This window comes from Pelodiscus sinensis, chromosome 1 (assembly GCF_049634645.1).
Source record: "Pelodiscus sinensis isolate JC-2024 chromosome 1, ASM4963464v1, whole genome shotgun sequence".
NCBI classification, from domain to species: Eukaryota; Metazoa; Chordata; order Testudines; family Trionychidae; genus Pelodiscus; species Pelodiscus sinensis.
Window position 1 is genome coordinate 197,557,820 of NC_134711.1, and position 12,164 is coordinate 197,569,983.

General features: G+C 48.7%; 1 protein-coding gene across 3 annotated transcripts in view; it reads left to right on the forward strand.

Moving 5' to 3' along the window:
* CFAP47 (cilia and flagella associated protein 47) overlaps positions 1-12,164 on the forward strand; it is a 665,273-nt gene that overhangs the window by 299,513 nt on the left and 353,596 nt on the right. For all 3 annotated transcript variants that reach the window (XM_075913261.1, XM_075913262.1, XM_075913264.1), the window contains exon 42: positions 687-832. In XM_075913261.1, coding sequence (XP_075769376.1) covers positions 687-832 — 146 coding nt within the window. The remainder of the gene's footprint in view (positions 1-686; positions 833-12,164) is intronic.

Genomic DNA, 12,164 nt, shown 5'->3' on the forward strand with positions numbered 1-12,164 from the left:
ATGTTTCTGTTTGATTTTGGTTTCTTGCATCAGCCACTTCTGGGGTTTCCCAGCCCTGTATGCAGGGTGGCAGCTGCTCCCAGGGTTCTCTGGCATCATGTGTGGTGGCAGCTGCTCCAGAGCTCTGCACTTAAGCTTTGCTCCTAGCTGCTCTCAACCTCTGTAGCCAGGGCTCTCTGGTCTCGTAATATCTGTGGTCCTGCTGGAACATGGATGTTGCCAGACCTGGGAGTCCTGGATGAGAGAGGTTCAACCTGTATTGTCATGAAGCTAGTCTCATTGAGGGAGCAATCTTATTCATTTGAAAAGTATAAGGTAAAACTCTTGCCTCTCTCAGGAGAAATTTACGTATCTATTATACATTGCTAAAGATTTTTATTTTTTATGAATATAGAATGGTAGTTGATCCAACAGTCTTACTCTTTCTGAGCTGTGCAGCTAAAAAGAGGTGTATGTATTTGTATGCATAGGCTTGGCAAGTGTGAAAGGAATGAATTAGCATAATTTGTTTATGTAACCTTTGTATAAAATGCTGTTTTACTGCTTTTGTGATTTGAGAGAACCTTAAATACTAATTCCTAGGGTATACTATAATGGGTTGCTATGTTTTTATATTGGAATAGTTACTTTAGCCTTAATTACATTTGCTACTGTGTATAAGCAGCCCCTATATCATGTTTTGGCAGTTAATCAAGTCCATCATTTGCAAGAGTTCTTCAGTCCAGTATGCACGCTACTCTTGGAAGGGAGAGGTTCTGCATATCTGGATCTTCACTTTCTTCCTTTTAATCTGGAAAAGCGTTATTGCACCGTCATTCTGGCCAATGAGCTGGTAAGAAAAGAATATGTGTTCTGTAGATGTCTTTGTATGTTAACATTGTTAATGATATGTACAACAGTTATGACATTTGTAAAACTTTGCACCAAAGCTGTCCCTGCCGATTGCATGCCTCAATTTGTGCAAAATGGATAACTGTATACAAAATTGGAAGTTGTGCATGTGCCATTATAGGCAATAATTACAAGTTAAATGCATTAATATGTGTTTACTTGTGTATGTATTATTTTGCAGGTTTAGGCTTTGATATTTGCATATTTAGTTATTTATTTTGTCATTAATGGTAGCATTTTCTCAGTGTATTTTTTTTTCTGATTGGAGTGGATAGTCATGGGAGTTGGATATTAACAGGATATGCCTCATTTCATCTTTAGGTTTAGGTTTGTTAGATCAGTAGCAACACAAAGTTTATCACCAGCTAATGTCTGTCTGGTTTATGATAAGTGACTTTGATGGCAGCAGTCTTCTAAGAACTGGACAGGAATCCATGTTAGTAAAATACCTTTAGGCTGTGTCTACATTGGCACTCCTTTCTGGAAAAGGGATGCTAATGTAGACTTCGGAATTGCAAATTCCGCGAGGGATTTAAATATCCCCCGTGGCATTTCCATTTACATGGCTGCCGCTTTTTTCCAGCTTGGGGATAAGCCGGAGAAAAGCGCCAGTCTAGACGTGATTCTCCAGAAAATAAGCCCTTTTCTGGAGGATCTCTTATTCCTACTTTCAATAAGAGATCCTCCAGAAAAGGGCTTATTTTCCAGAGAATCACATCTAGACTTGCGCTTTTCTCCGGCTTATCCCCAAGCCGGAAAAAAGCGGCAGCCATGTAAATGCAAATGCCGCGGGGGATATTTAAATCCCCCGTGGAATTTGTAATTCCGAAGTCTACATTAGCATCCCTTTTCCGGAAAGGGGTGCCAATGTAGACACAGCCTTAATGTTTATGGATGAAGAGTACTATATAAGAGGAACTTATTTAAACTATTAACAATCAGTACCATAGTTGACACTGCTTGGCAGACTGAGTAGATAAATCAAATTCTTAATGACCATGGAAATTAAACTAGTCTCCTCATGTATCGGGGGTTTTGCTTTACATTAAAATTGTGACACATTGGTGGGGAAGTTGATGGAAGCGTAACTGTCCTGAAACTCTTTTACTTTGTCATGCTGTCTTGAGTGGTTCATGACCTAGAGTGCCAACCTCAGGGTAGATTGTCAAAAGCAATGCAGGAACTGGTTGTATCTTCTATAATTATTTCACCAACCCAATATCATGTGTGAACTCCTAAAGTACTATAACAGCCTTACCATGGAGAATAGTAATAGAGATGTAGCCATGTTAGTCTGGTCTTGCTGAAACAAAAGACAGGACTATGCAGCACTTTATAAAGACTAACAGGATGGTTTATTATCTGGGCCATGAAAGCTCATCACCTAATAAACCATCCTGTTAATCTTTAAAGAGCTGCATAGTCCTGTCTTTTGTTTCAGCCTTACCATGGAGTTACAGATAGTCCCTTTGGGCATTCCAATGTATCTTGCCCCCTGTGCAGGCTGAACTATGAGATAGATCAGGGCTACTCAGTTTTGGAAGCCCGGGGGGGGGGGGGCACAATGATATGCATAGCACATGCCGAGGGCCGCAACTTAAGTGTGGTTGCATATACATGCAAATATATATGCAAATGTATGCAGATAGCTTCTTTCACATGGAAAGGCATGAATACAAAGTTTAAGGCAAGGCTACACAACACACAGGCCCCATTTAAGTCAGTTCTGCTGATATTAATAAAATGCAATATTTACTGGATTTCCACCCATAAGAAAGCACTTTTAATGAGCTATGACAGTCCAGGAATTTAACTACTAAAACACGTATCAACAGAAGACCATTATATTGACTGCTTTTTTGTTTTGGCTCCCACCCCGGGCCTCGTGTTGAGCCTCGCATAAATCCAAATGTCACCGTGGGCTGCAAACTAACAGGCTGTGGGCCGCATGTGGCCCATAGGCTGCGTGTTGAGTAGCCCTGAGATAGATGGTCACTTCTGAGCCCCAAAGGACCAATTGTACTCAGATCTCAAACCAAAGACTAAGCCTATAGTTAATTCTGAAATAAAGTAACTAAACATTCTTCTTCGAGTGGTCCCCGTGGGTGCTCCACTCCAGGTGTCGGGTCCCGTCCCGGCGCCGCTGGTCGGAAAGTTTTCCATAGCCGTAGCCGGGCCGGACCGCGCATGCGCGAGCGCAGCGCGCGGCGTTCACGCCTTTGCAACGGTCCGGCCCCCCCTTGTCAGTTCCTCTCAGCCGCCCGTGGTCACTGGCGGAACGCCGCTTCTCTCCTCAGACAGGAACGTCTTTAAAAAAAAAAAAAAAAAAAAAAAAAAAAAGAAGAAAAAGAGAAGAGAAATAGTTAGTCGAATTGGATAATAATACTTAGTTAAAAAAAAAAAAAGAAGAGAAAAAAGAAGAAGGGAAATTATGCCTGGGTCACCAGGTTTTAAGCGGTGTATTCACTGCAAGGAAGCCATGCCCGCATCTGACAGGCATGAAGCCTGTGTTAGATGTCTGGGAGAAGCGCATGTACCACAAAAATGCGCTCACTGCGCAAAATTAACTCCCAGGGCGCGCAGAGAAAGGGATATGTGTTTAAAACTCCTGCTCTGCGATAAGGCACTACAGCCTTCTGAGCAACAGCTCTCAGAAGCTCCCGGAGGGCAAGGTAAAAGATCAAGGTCCCCACCGGCAACGGGAACGAAAAAGAAAAGGGCTTCCCCTACGTGCTCCCTCCCGCCTCCTTCATTGTCCCGTGTTCCTCAGGGACATAAACAGGGTGCCTCCGGGGCCGCAAGACAGCCGGAGAGGTCGCATAAGCCGCAGGCGGCAACATCAAGCCGCACGTCATCGGCACCGGCTCTGCGCCCCGCCGAGAGCGCGAATGACTCACAGCGCTCGGCACCGCTGCAAGGCCTGGAGCCGCGGCAGTCTGCCCAGCCGCAAACCCGAGCGGCACCGCAAATGGCTGCGCTAAGCCAGGGCAAGCCAGCACCGGGTCCAGCACCGGATGCAGCCCTGACAGACGGCACCGGGGAGCTTAGCGAACGGGGCCGGCAGAGCGCCCCCCACTGTGCCGAGTCGGCACCGGCGGATCAACTTACTGTTACAGCCGCACCGGAGGAGCAGCTGACTACGGTGCCGGGCAGGGCAGCAAGACAACATGACGATGCAGTCTTAATTATTCCTCCCCCTGCCAATTCTTTTTTATCAGCACAAGGGAGGGAGGGTCCTCCTGCCTCTGCAGTCCCTACTAAGGCTGCTAGGAAGTCAGTAACGAGGCATTCAATTTCACCCTCACTTGAGCCTTCAATCTCTCCCTCTCATTCACCAAGGATTAGTCATCTCGCGTCTTCTCATAACCAAACAAGGTCCCCGCGATGGAGATCAAGGTCGCGTTATTCTGATCATCGCGAACGGTATCATCATTATCATCGGGAATCGTTATACAGATCCCGCTCACCAAGCTACTCCCCCCCGAGATCCTATCATAGGGGGTATGCCAGTAGATACTCCTCGCGGAGGTCATCTCCTGACCACCCTGAACATAGGGGCAATCGATCATCTTCCGAATATGAAAGACCTCACTATCGTTCTCGGCACTGCTGTTGCCATGCTCCTCATGAAGCGCGACAATTGTCACCAATTCAAGACTGGAAGGGGGCGTCATCTCGGCAGCAGAACCACTTGCCTTCAGTTCAACTATCTGAGCCTGAGGAAGGACAGATATCGGATACGGACGATCAACGGCGGACTGCGTCCCAAAAAGATATGTCGTCATCTTATCCTGACGATGCAGTGTTTGAAGGGGACCCATCTCCCCCAGACGACACAAAGGACTTCCAAGAGCTTTTTAGGTGAGTGGCCCAGTCTCAAGATGTTCAGATATTAGACACTCCAACGAAACAATTTAAGCTCTGGAGAAACTTAAACCCTAAGCAACAATCTAAAGTTGCCCTTCCTATGGACGAGGCTATCCTCCAATCAGCAACAGAAATTTGGCATACCCCGGCTTCGACTCCACCAACTTCGAAACCGGCGGAGAAGCGCTACTTTATAGCATCTAAAGATTCAGAATTTCTTTTTACTCACCCGCAGCCAAACTCCTTGGTTGTTGACGCAGCTCTCCAAAGGGCTAAGAACCCGCAGCTGAAAAATGCGGGGGTTGATAAGGAGGCAAAGAAACTGGACGCCTTTGGCCGAAAGGTTTATACATCGGCCACGTTGCTCCTTCGCATAGCGAATTATACAGCTCTCCTGGCGAATCATAGCTTCGATAGCATAGCGAAGCTTACTGAGCTGTCCCAAAGATCATCAGAGGCGGACAGGGAACTGCTACGATCTATCCTCAAGGAGGGCTATGCATGTTCAAAGGCCAACCTTCAGATAGCTATGGATATAGCTGATACAGCAGCTCGGGGAGTAGCAACAGCAGTGTCAATGAGGCGCTCTTCCTGGCTCGCCACGGCGGCGGTGCCTAAGGAGCTGCACTCCAAGGTAGAAGACCTCCCGTTTGATAAGGTAAAATTGTTTGCAGAAAAAACAGACGAGGTCCTTCATACTGGGAAAGACTCAAGAACAACACTTCGTACGCTCGGCATGTACGCACCACCATTCCGTCGCCGGCGTTATTTCCCATACCAAAGACGGTATGATTATCAGTCTTGGAGGCAGCAAAATCGCCCTTTCGACCAATCGCGATCAAGACAGCGCCCTCAACGAAGGCGTCCACCACCACCTAGAGTGACGGGCACGACTGCCTCAAAACAGCAAGTTTGACTCCCTGGTCGAGGGCAAGCGCACACTACCAATCACCCTAGCAAAACCCATTTTCCACCACCGCTTACGACCTTACTATCACCAATGGGTCGAAATAACATCGGACAAATGGGTCCTGGAAGTCATAAACAGCGACTTCACCATTCCCTTCGCCTCCATCCCCCCACCACCCCACCCTCCCCATTCCTTTTCAGGGACCCATCTCACGAAAATCTTTTGCAACAGGAAGCTCATCACCTCCTGGATATCGGAGCAATAGAGAGGGTCCCCGATCAGTTCAGGGGAAGAGGGTTCTATTCCAGATACTTTCTAACGGAAAAGAAAACGGGGGGTTGGAGACCCATTCTCGATTTAAGAGGTTTGAATAGTTATCTCCACAGACAGCGCTTCAAAATGGTGACCCTGAATTCCATAATACCATCCCTCGATCTCAACGATTGGTTCGCTGCCCTCGATTTACAAGATGCGTATTTTCACATCACAATACATCCTGCTCACAGACGTTTTCTGCGATTTGTGATAGGCCACGATCACTTTCAGTATTGGGGTCTACTGTTCGGGCTTGCGTCAGCTCCCAGAGCGTTTTCAAAAACCCTGGCTATTGTAGCGGCACATCTACGTCGATTACAGGTGATAATATACCCATACCTGGACGACTGCTTAATAAAAGCTGCCACACAGCGAGAGGCATCACAGATGGTGGCGACGGTCGAGCAAACGTTCGAATCACTCGGCCTCCTCCTCAACAAGCAGAAATCGACACTTGTCCCAACTCAATTCATAAAGTTTATAGGGATAAACCTAGATTCGCGCATGGCAAGAGCTTACCTACCTCAAGAAAGATTTCACGTAATCAAGGATCTAGTTACTATACTCACCAGCAACATGACCGTATCAGTACACAATTGCCTTCGTCTCCTGGGACATATGGCAGAGGCCACTGCAGTAGTTCCTCATGCACGCCTCCACTTGAGGGGCCTCCAACATTGGCTGTCCATGGTTTATGTCCCCGTGAGACATGACATTCAAAAGCTAGTGTGGCTACCCCCGCATGTTCAGAGATCGCTGCAGTGGTGGACAAAGGTGCAAAACCTCCTGCCGGGAGTTCCATTCCATCGGCAACAACCAACGGCGCAGATAACATCGGATGCCTCGCTCGTAGGCTGGGGGGCCCACATGGACAGCGAACGAATCCAGGGGAAATGGTCGCTCAACGAGAGGCGTCTGCACATAAATCTGTTGGAACTTCGAGCAATCTTCTACGCATGCAAACATTTTCTTCCCCAGATCAAAGGTCTCACAGTAAGGATACTGACGGACAATGTAGCGGCGATGTATTATGTCAACAGATAAGGAGGAGCACGATCACGCTCCCTATGCGCCGAAGCAGTACGGTGTTGGAACTGGTGCATACAGAACTGCGTAACCATAACAGCAACATACTTACCTGGCACCGCCAATGTAATTGCAGACTCCCTCAGCAGACAATTCCCCATGGATCACGAGTGGGAAATAAGGACAGACATACTATCTGCGATATTTCGAAGATGGGGTATCCCACCGGTAGACCTATTCGCAACATACAGCAACAGGAAGTGTCGCCTATATTGCTCGAGAGCAGGACTCGGCAAAGGCTCTCTCGGCGATGCGCTTCTGATCAGATGGAAGAAGGCACTTCTGTATGCGTTTCCTCCCACGCTGCTTATCTCCAGGACACTGGAGAAAATCAGATTAGAGGCGGCGACGGTCATTTTGCTAGCGCCAGCATGGCCCAGACAAGCCTGGTATCCATTCTTACACAGGATGTCAATTCAGCCACCTTACCCTCTTCGGGTACGTCTACACTACAGCGCTAGTTCGAACTAACTTAGTTCGAATTAGTTAATTCGAACTAAGCTAGTTCGAACTAACGCATCTAGAACTAAAAACTAGTTCGAACTAGCGTTTTGCTAGTTCGAACTAGTAAGTCCACATTGAGTGGACTCTGAACAGGGCTTAAGGATGGCCGGAAGCAGTGCCGGCAGGGCATAAAAGGAGGACTTAGAGCATGGAGATACTGTCTCAGGCTAGCCGAGGGCTGCGCTTAAAGGGTCCCGACCCCCACCCCGGACACACAGTTCTAAGGGGTGCCCCGCTTGCAAAGAAGTTCTGGCTTGGAGTGCCCTGAGTGCCCACACTGGGCACATCACACCACTCGGCCATCAGCCCGGCTGCACTTGCCGCAGGCTGCCATCTGGGGAGAGGGAGTAATTGGGGGGCTGCAGGAGAGCTTCCACCCCCAGAAGCCCGCAGAGCCAGCCCAGTCCTCCCCATCGGGGGCTCGTACCCCATTCCTCCCTCACCTCCTTCCACTTGCCCTTCCCTAGCCCCCCTTCTTCTTGATGTACAAAATAAAGATAACGTTTCTTCCAACATTGACTCTGTCTTTATTGAAAAAAACTGGGGGAGACTGGGAAAAGGAGGTGGGAGAGGGGAAGAGAAAGGCTGGGAGAGGGGAGGGCAACTAACATGATCAGGGGTTGGGAACAGGTCCCAGATGAAGAGAGGCTACAGAGACTGGGACTGTTCAGCTTAGAAAAGAGGAGACGGAGGGGGGACAGGATAGAGGTCTGTAAAAGCAGGGGTTGGGTGGAGAGGGTGCATTCAGAAAAGTTCTTCCTGAGTTCCCATAAAGAAGGACTAGAGGACACCAAAGGAAAGGAATGGGTAGCAGGCTTGAAACTAGTAAGAGAAAGTTGTTGTTCTTGACAAAGCAAATAGTTAACCTGTGGAACTCCTTGCTGCAGGAGGCTGTGAAGGCTACAACTAGAACAGAGTTTAAAGGGAAGTGAGATCAAGTGATGGAGGTTGGGTCCATGGAGTCCTATTAGCCAGAGGGTAGGAGTGGTGTCCCTGCCCAAAGTTTGTGGAAGGCTGGAGAGGGATGGCACGAGACAAATGGCTTGGTCATTGTCTTCGGTCCATCCCCTCCAGGGTCCCTAGGGTTGGCCGCTGTGGGCAGACAGGCTACTGGGCTAGATGGACCTTTGGTCTGACCCAGGACGGCCATTGTAAGCTCAGGGCTCAGTGTCGGGGGTCTCAGTGGACCCCCTTGATTTTCATGCACACCTGGTCCTGGGTGGCCAGGCTGGCAGCTCTCCTGCCCTAGACGGCCACTTTTCTGTGCCTAGTGCGGAGATCGTGGACGAGGTCCACGATGTCCGCACTAGCCCAGGAAGGTGCCCGCCTCTTGCGGTCCAGGGCAAGCTCCCGGGAGCCGCCAGCCTGGTCCCGGCAAGAGGGGGTGGGCTGGGGGGCATCGGGTGGGTGGCTCTGTGCCGTGCCAGGTGCAGGGTCTGCTAGCTGGGTGCTGGCAGGCTTGCACCTGGCACGGGCACCGTAGCCAGCCCGTGCCCCTTTAAGGGGTCCGGGGCCGGGAGGGGGGCATAGAGTTTCCCTGGTGTTGGCCAGAGTGGCCACCAGGGAAACCTGGGGAGGGCTAGCCTCCCACTAGTTCGAACTAAAGGGCTACACAGCCCTTAGTTCGAACTAACTAGTTCGAACTAGGCGTTAGTCCTCGTAAAATGAGGTTTACCTAGTTCGAACTAAGCGCTCCGCTAGTTCGATTCAAATTCGAACTAGCGGAGCGCTAGTGTAGCGCATAGGAAAGTTAGTTCGAACTAACGTCCGTTAGTTCGAACTAACTTTCTAGTGTAGACATACCCTTCCTCTCCATCAAGATCTCCTTACTCAGGAACGGGGTGCGCTATTACACCCCAGACTGCAGCCATTGCATCTGACGGCGTGGCTTCTCAGTGGTTGAAAGGAGATGAAAATCTGTGCTCTGAAGAGGTCAAGACAGTACTTCTTCACAGTAGGAAAGAGTCTACGCGGAATACGTACCTGGCACAGTGGCGGAGATTTTCTGACTGGTGCATTCAGAACGACATACACCCCCTATCATCTCCTCTACAGAATGTTTTGGACTACATCCTTTATTTACGGAACTCAGGACTTACACTATCGTCTCTAAGAGTGCACTTGGCAGCCATCAGTGCTTTTCATCAACCAGTAGAAGGTTCCGCGCTCTTCTCCCACGTAATTACAAAGAGGTTCTTGAAAGGACTCCAAAACTTATATCCGCCACGAAGCGCACCTCCCCCTTCCTGGAATCTCGATTTAGTGTTGGATACCATTATGTACCCACCTTTCGAGCCCTTGACATCGGTTTCGCTACATAATTTAACGATGAAAACAGTCTTCCTACTTGCAATTACATCGGCAAGACGGGTAGGGGAACTGGGGGCGCTGATGGCAAGCCCTCCCTTCACGATTTTTTCCAAAGACACGGTAACACTCCGATTACACCCGGACTTTATCCCCAAAGTCTGTTCTTCTTTTCACATTAATGAGACTATCGTTCTCCCGACTTTTTATCCCAAACCTCATTCCTCCAGTAGAGACGCTCTGTTCCACACACTCGACGTCCGACGCGCGCTGTCTTTCTATATAGACAGAACACGCCAATGGCGACGAACTGACAGGTTGTTGGTATCTCTGGCACCTAGATCGAAAGGCAAGGCACTTTCCACTCAACGCACTGCAAAATTAATTACGCTCTGCATTACGGAATGTCACTCAATTAGAAACAAACCTCTTCCTTCTTTACCTCGGGCTCACTCCACACGAGCTGTAGCGACTTCCACCGCCTTCGCAAGGGGAGTTCCCCTAGCGGATATCTGCCGTGCGGCTACTTGGGCTTCTAGTATAACTTTCGCACGTCATTATGCCATAACGAAGAGGTGGGCTTCAGACGCTGCGGTAGCCTCTGCGGTACTGTCCACGGTAGAAAATAATTGACCCGGAGCGCGTTCTGGGTTACTGCTTTGTACTCACCTGGAGTGGAGCACCCACGGGGACCACTCGAAGAAGAAGAAGAAGTTACTTACCCTGTGTAGTAACGATGGTTCTTCGAGATGTGTCCCCGTGGGTGCTCCACGCCCCACCCTCCTCCCCGCTCCGGGTCTCTTTGTTTTGTCTTCCAGGGACCGAGCGGTGAGAGGAACTGACAAGAGGGGGGCCGGATCGTTGTAAAGGCGCGAACGCCACGCGCTGCGCTCGCGCATGCGTGGTCCGGCCCGGCTACGGCTATGGAAAACTTTCCGACCAGCGGCGCCGGGACGGGACCCGACACCTGGAGTGGAGCACCCACGGGGACACATCTCGAAGAACCATCGTTACTACACAGGGTGAGTAACTTCTTCTTTATTAACTGAGGAAAAAAGTAAGGGGAGACATTTAGAAGGTTAAAACAAGAAATATACACACAAAGATGAATAGCATTCTTAGGATATGTCTAGACTACATGCCTCTGCTGATAGGGGCATGTAAAATAGCCCAGCTGACATAGTCAATGAAGCAGGGATTTAAATATCCCCAGCTTCATTAAAATAAAAATGGCCACAGCGCTGTGCCTGCTCAGCTGATCGTCGGCACAGCGCGTGAGTCAAGACGCGGATTGGTCAACAGGGGAAGCCTTTGTCGACCGCTATGTTATGCCTTGTGGAACGAGGTTTACAGGAGCGGTCAACAAAGGCTTCCTCTGTCGACCGATCCGTGTCTTTATTCACGCGCAGTGCCGATGATCAGCTGAGCCAGCACAATGCGGCAGTCATTTTTATTTTAATGAAGTTGGGATATTTAAATCCCCGCTTCATTGATTATGTCGGGTAGCCAATTTTACATGCCTCTGTCAGTAGAGGCAAGTAGTCTAGACATACCCTGAGATTTAAAAAGGTAATAATAACTTCTATAATAAGCAGCTGACTCATGCCAAACGATGTGAGGATCTCTTGCTTATGTTTAGGAATTTTAGCCCATCTGAGTACACACAGCATAAAGAGACCAAGTTTCTCCTTGTCAGGAATTTTTATCCCCTTTCACTCCAGAATACAAGCTGATGGGATGAGATCACAAGCAGGTATTCAACGAGGTCTGTGTACTTTGATGCTACACCATGCCTCATTTGCCTTCATTGGACTATATTGTAAAAAGTATAAGCTCTTTACCTTAATGTGGTGTTTTAGATGCTGCTTGTAATTATTAGAACTGGGAGCACTGGCTGTTGGGAATCTGGAAGCACAGGAAACAGGAAGGAGAGGGGAGGAGATGGGCCAGGCCTGAGTGAGAGCTACAGAGTGGAGCAGCAGCAGCTTTGTAAAGAGGTTTCACCTTTGTTAAATAAAGGCCTGTTGAAGTTTGTTACTACCTTGCTTGCATGATACAACATTTTGGCGAAGAGGATGGATCTTCTGCCTCTGAACCCACCTGCACCCTTTCTGCAAAGGCCAGGTGAGCCTCCAATTTCTTTTACTGCCTGGATCCATATGTTTGAGACTTATCTGCTTGCAATCAGTGCTACAGAGATTTCTGAAGTAAGAAAGCATGCTCTGCTAATCCATTGCCTTGGAGCAGAAGGGCAGCATGTATTTTACACTTTTCCCCTTGCAGA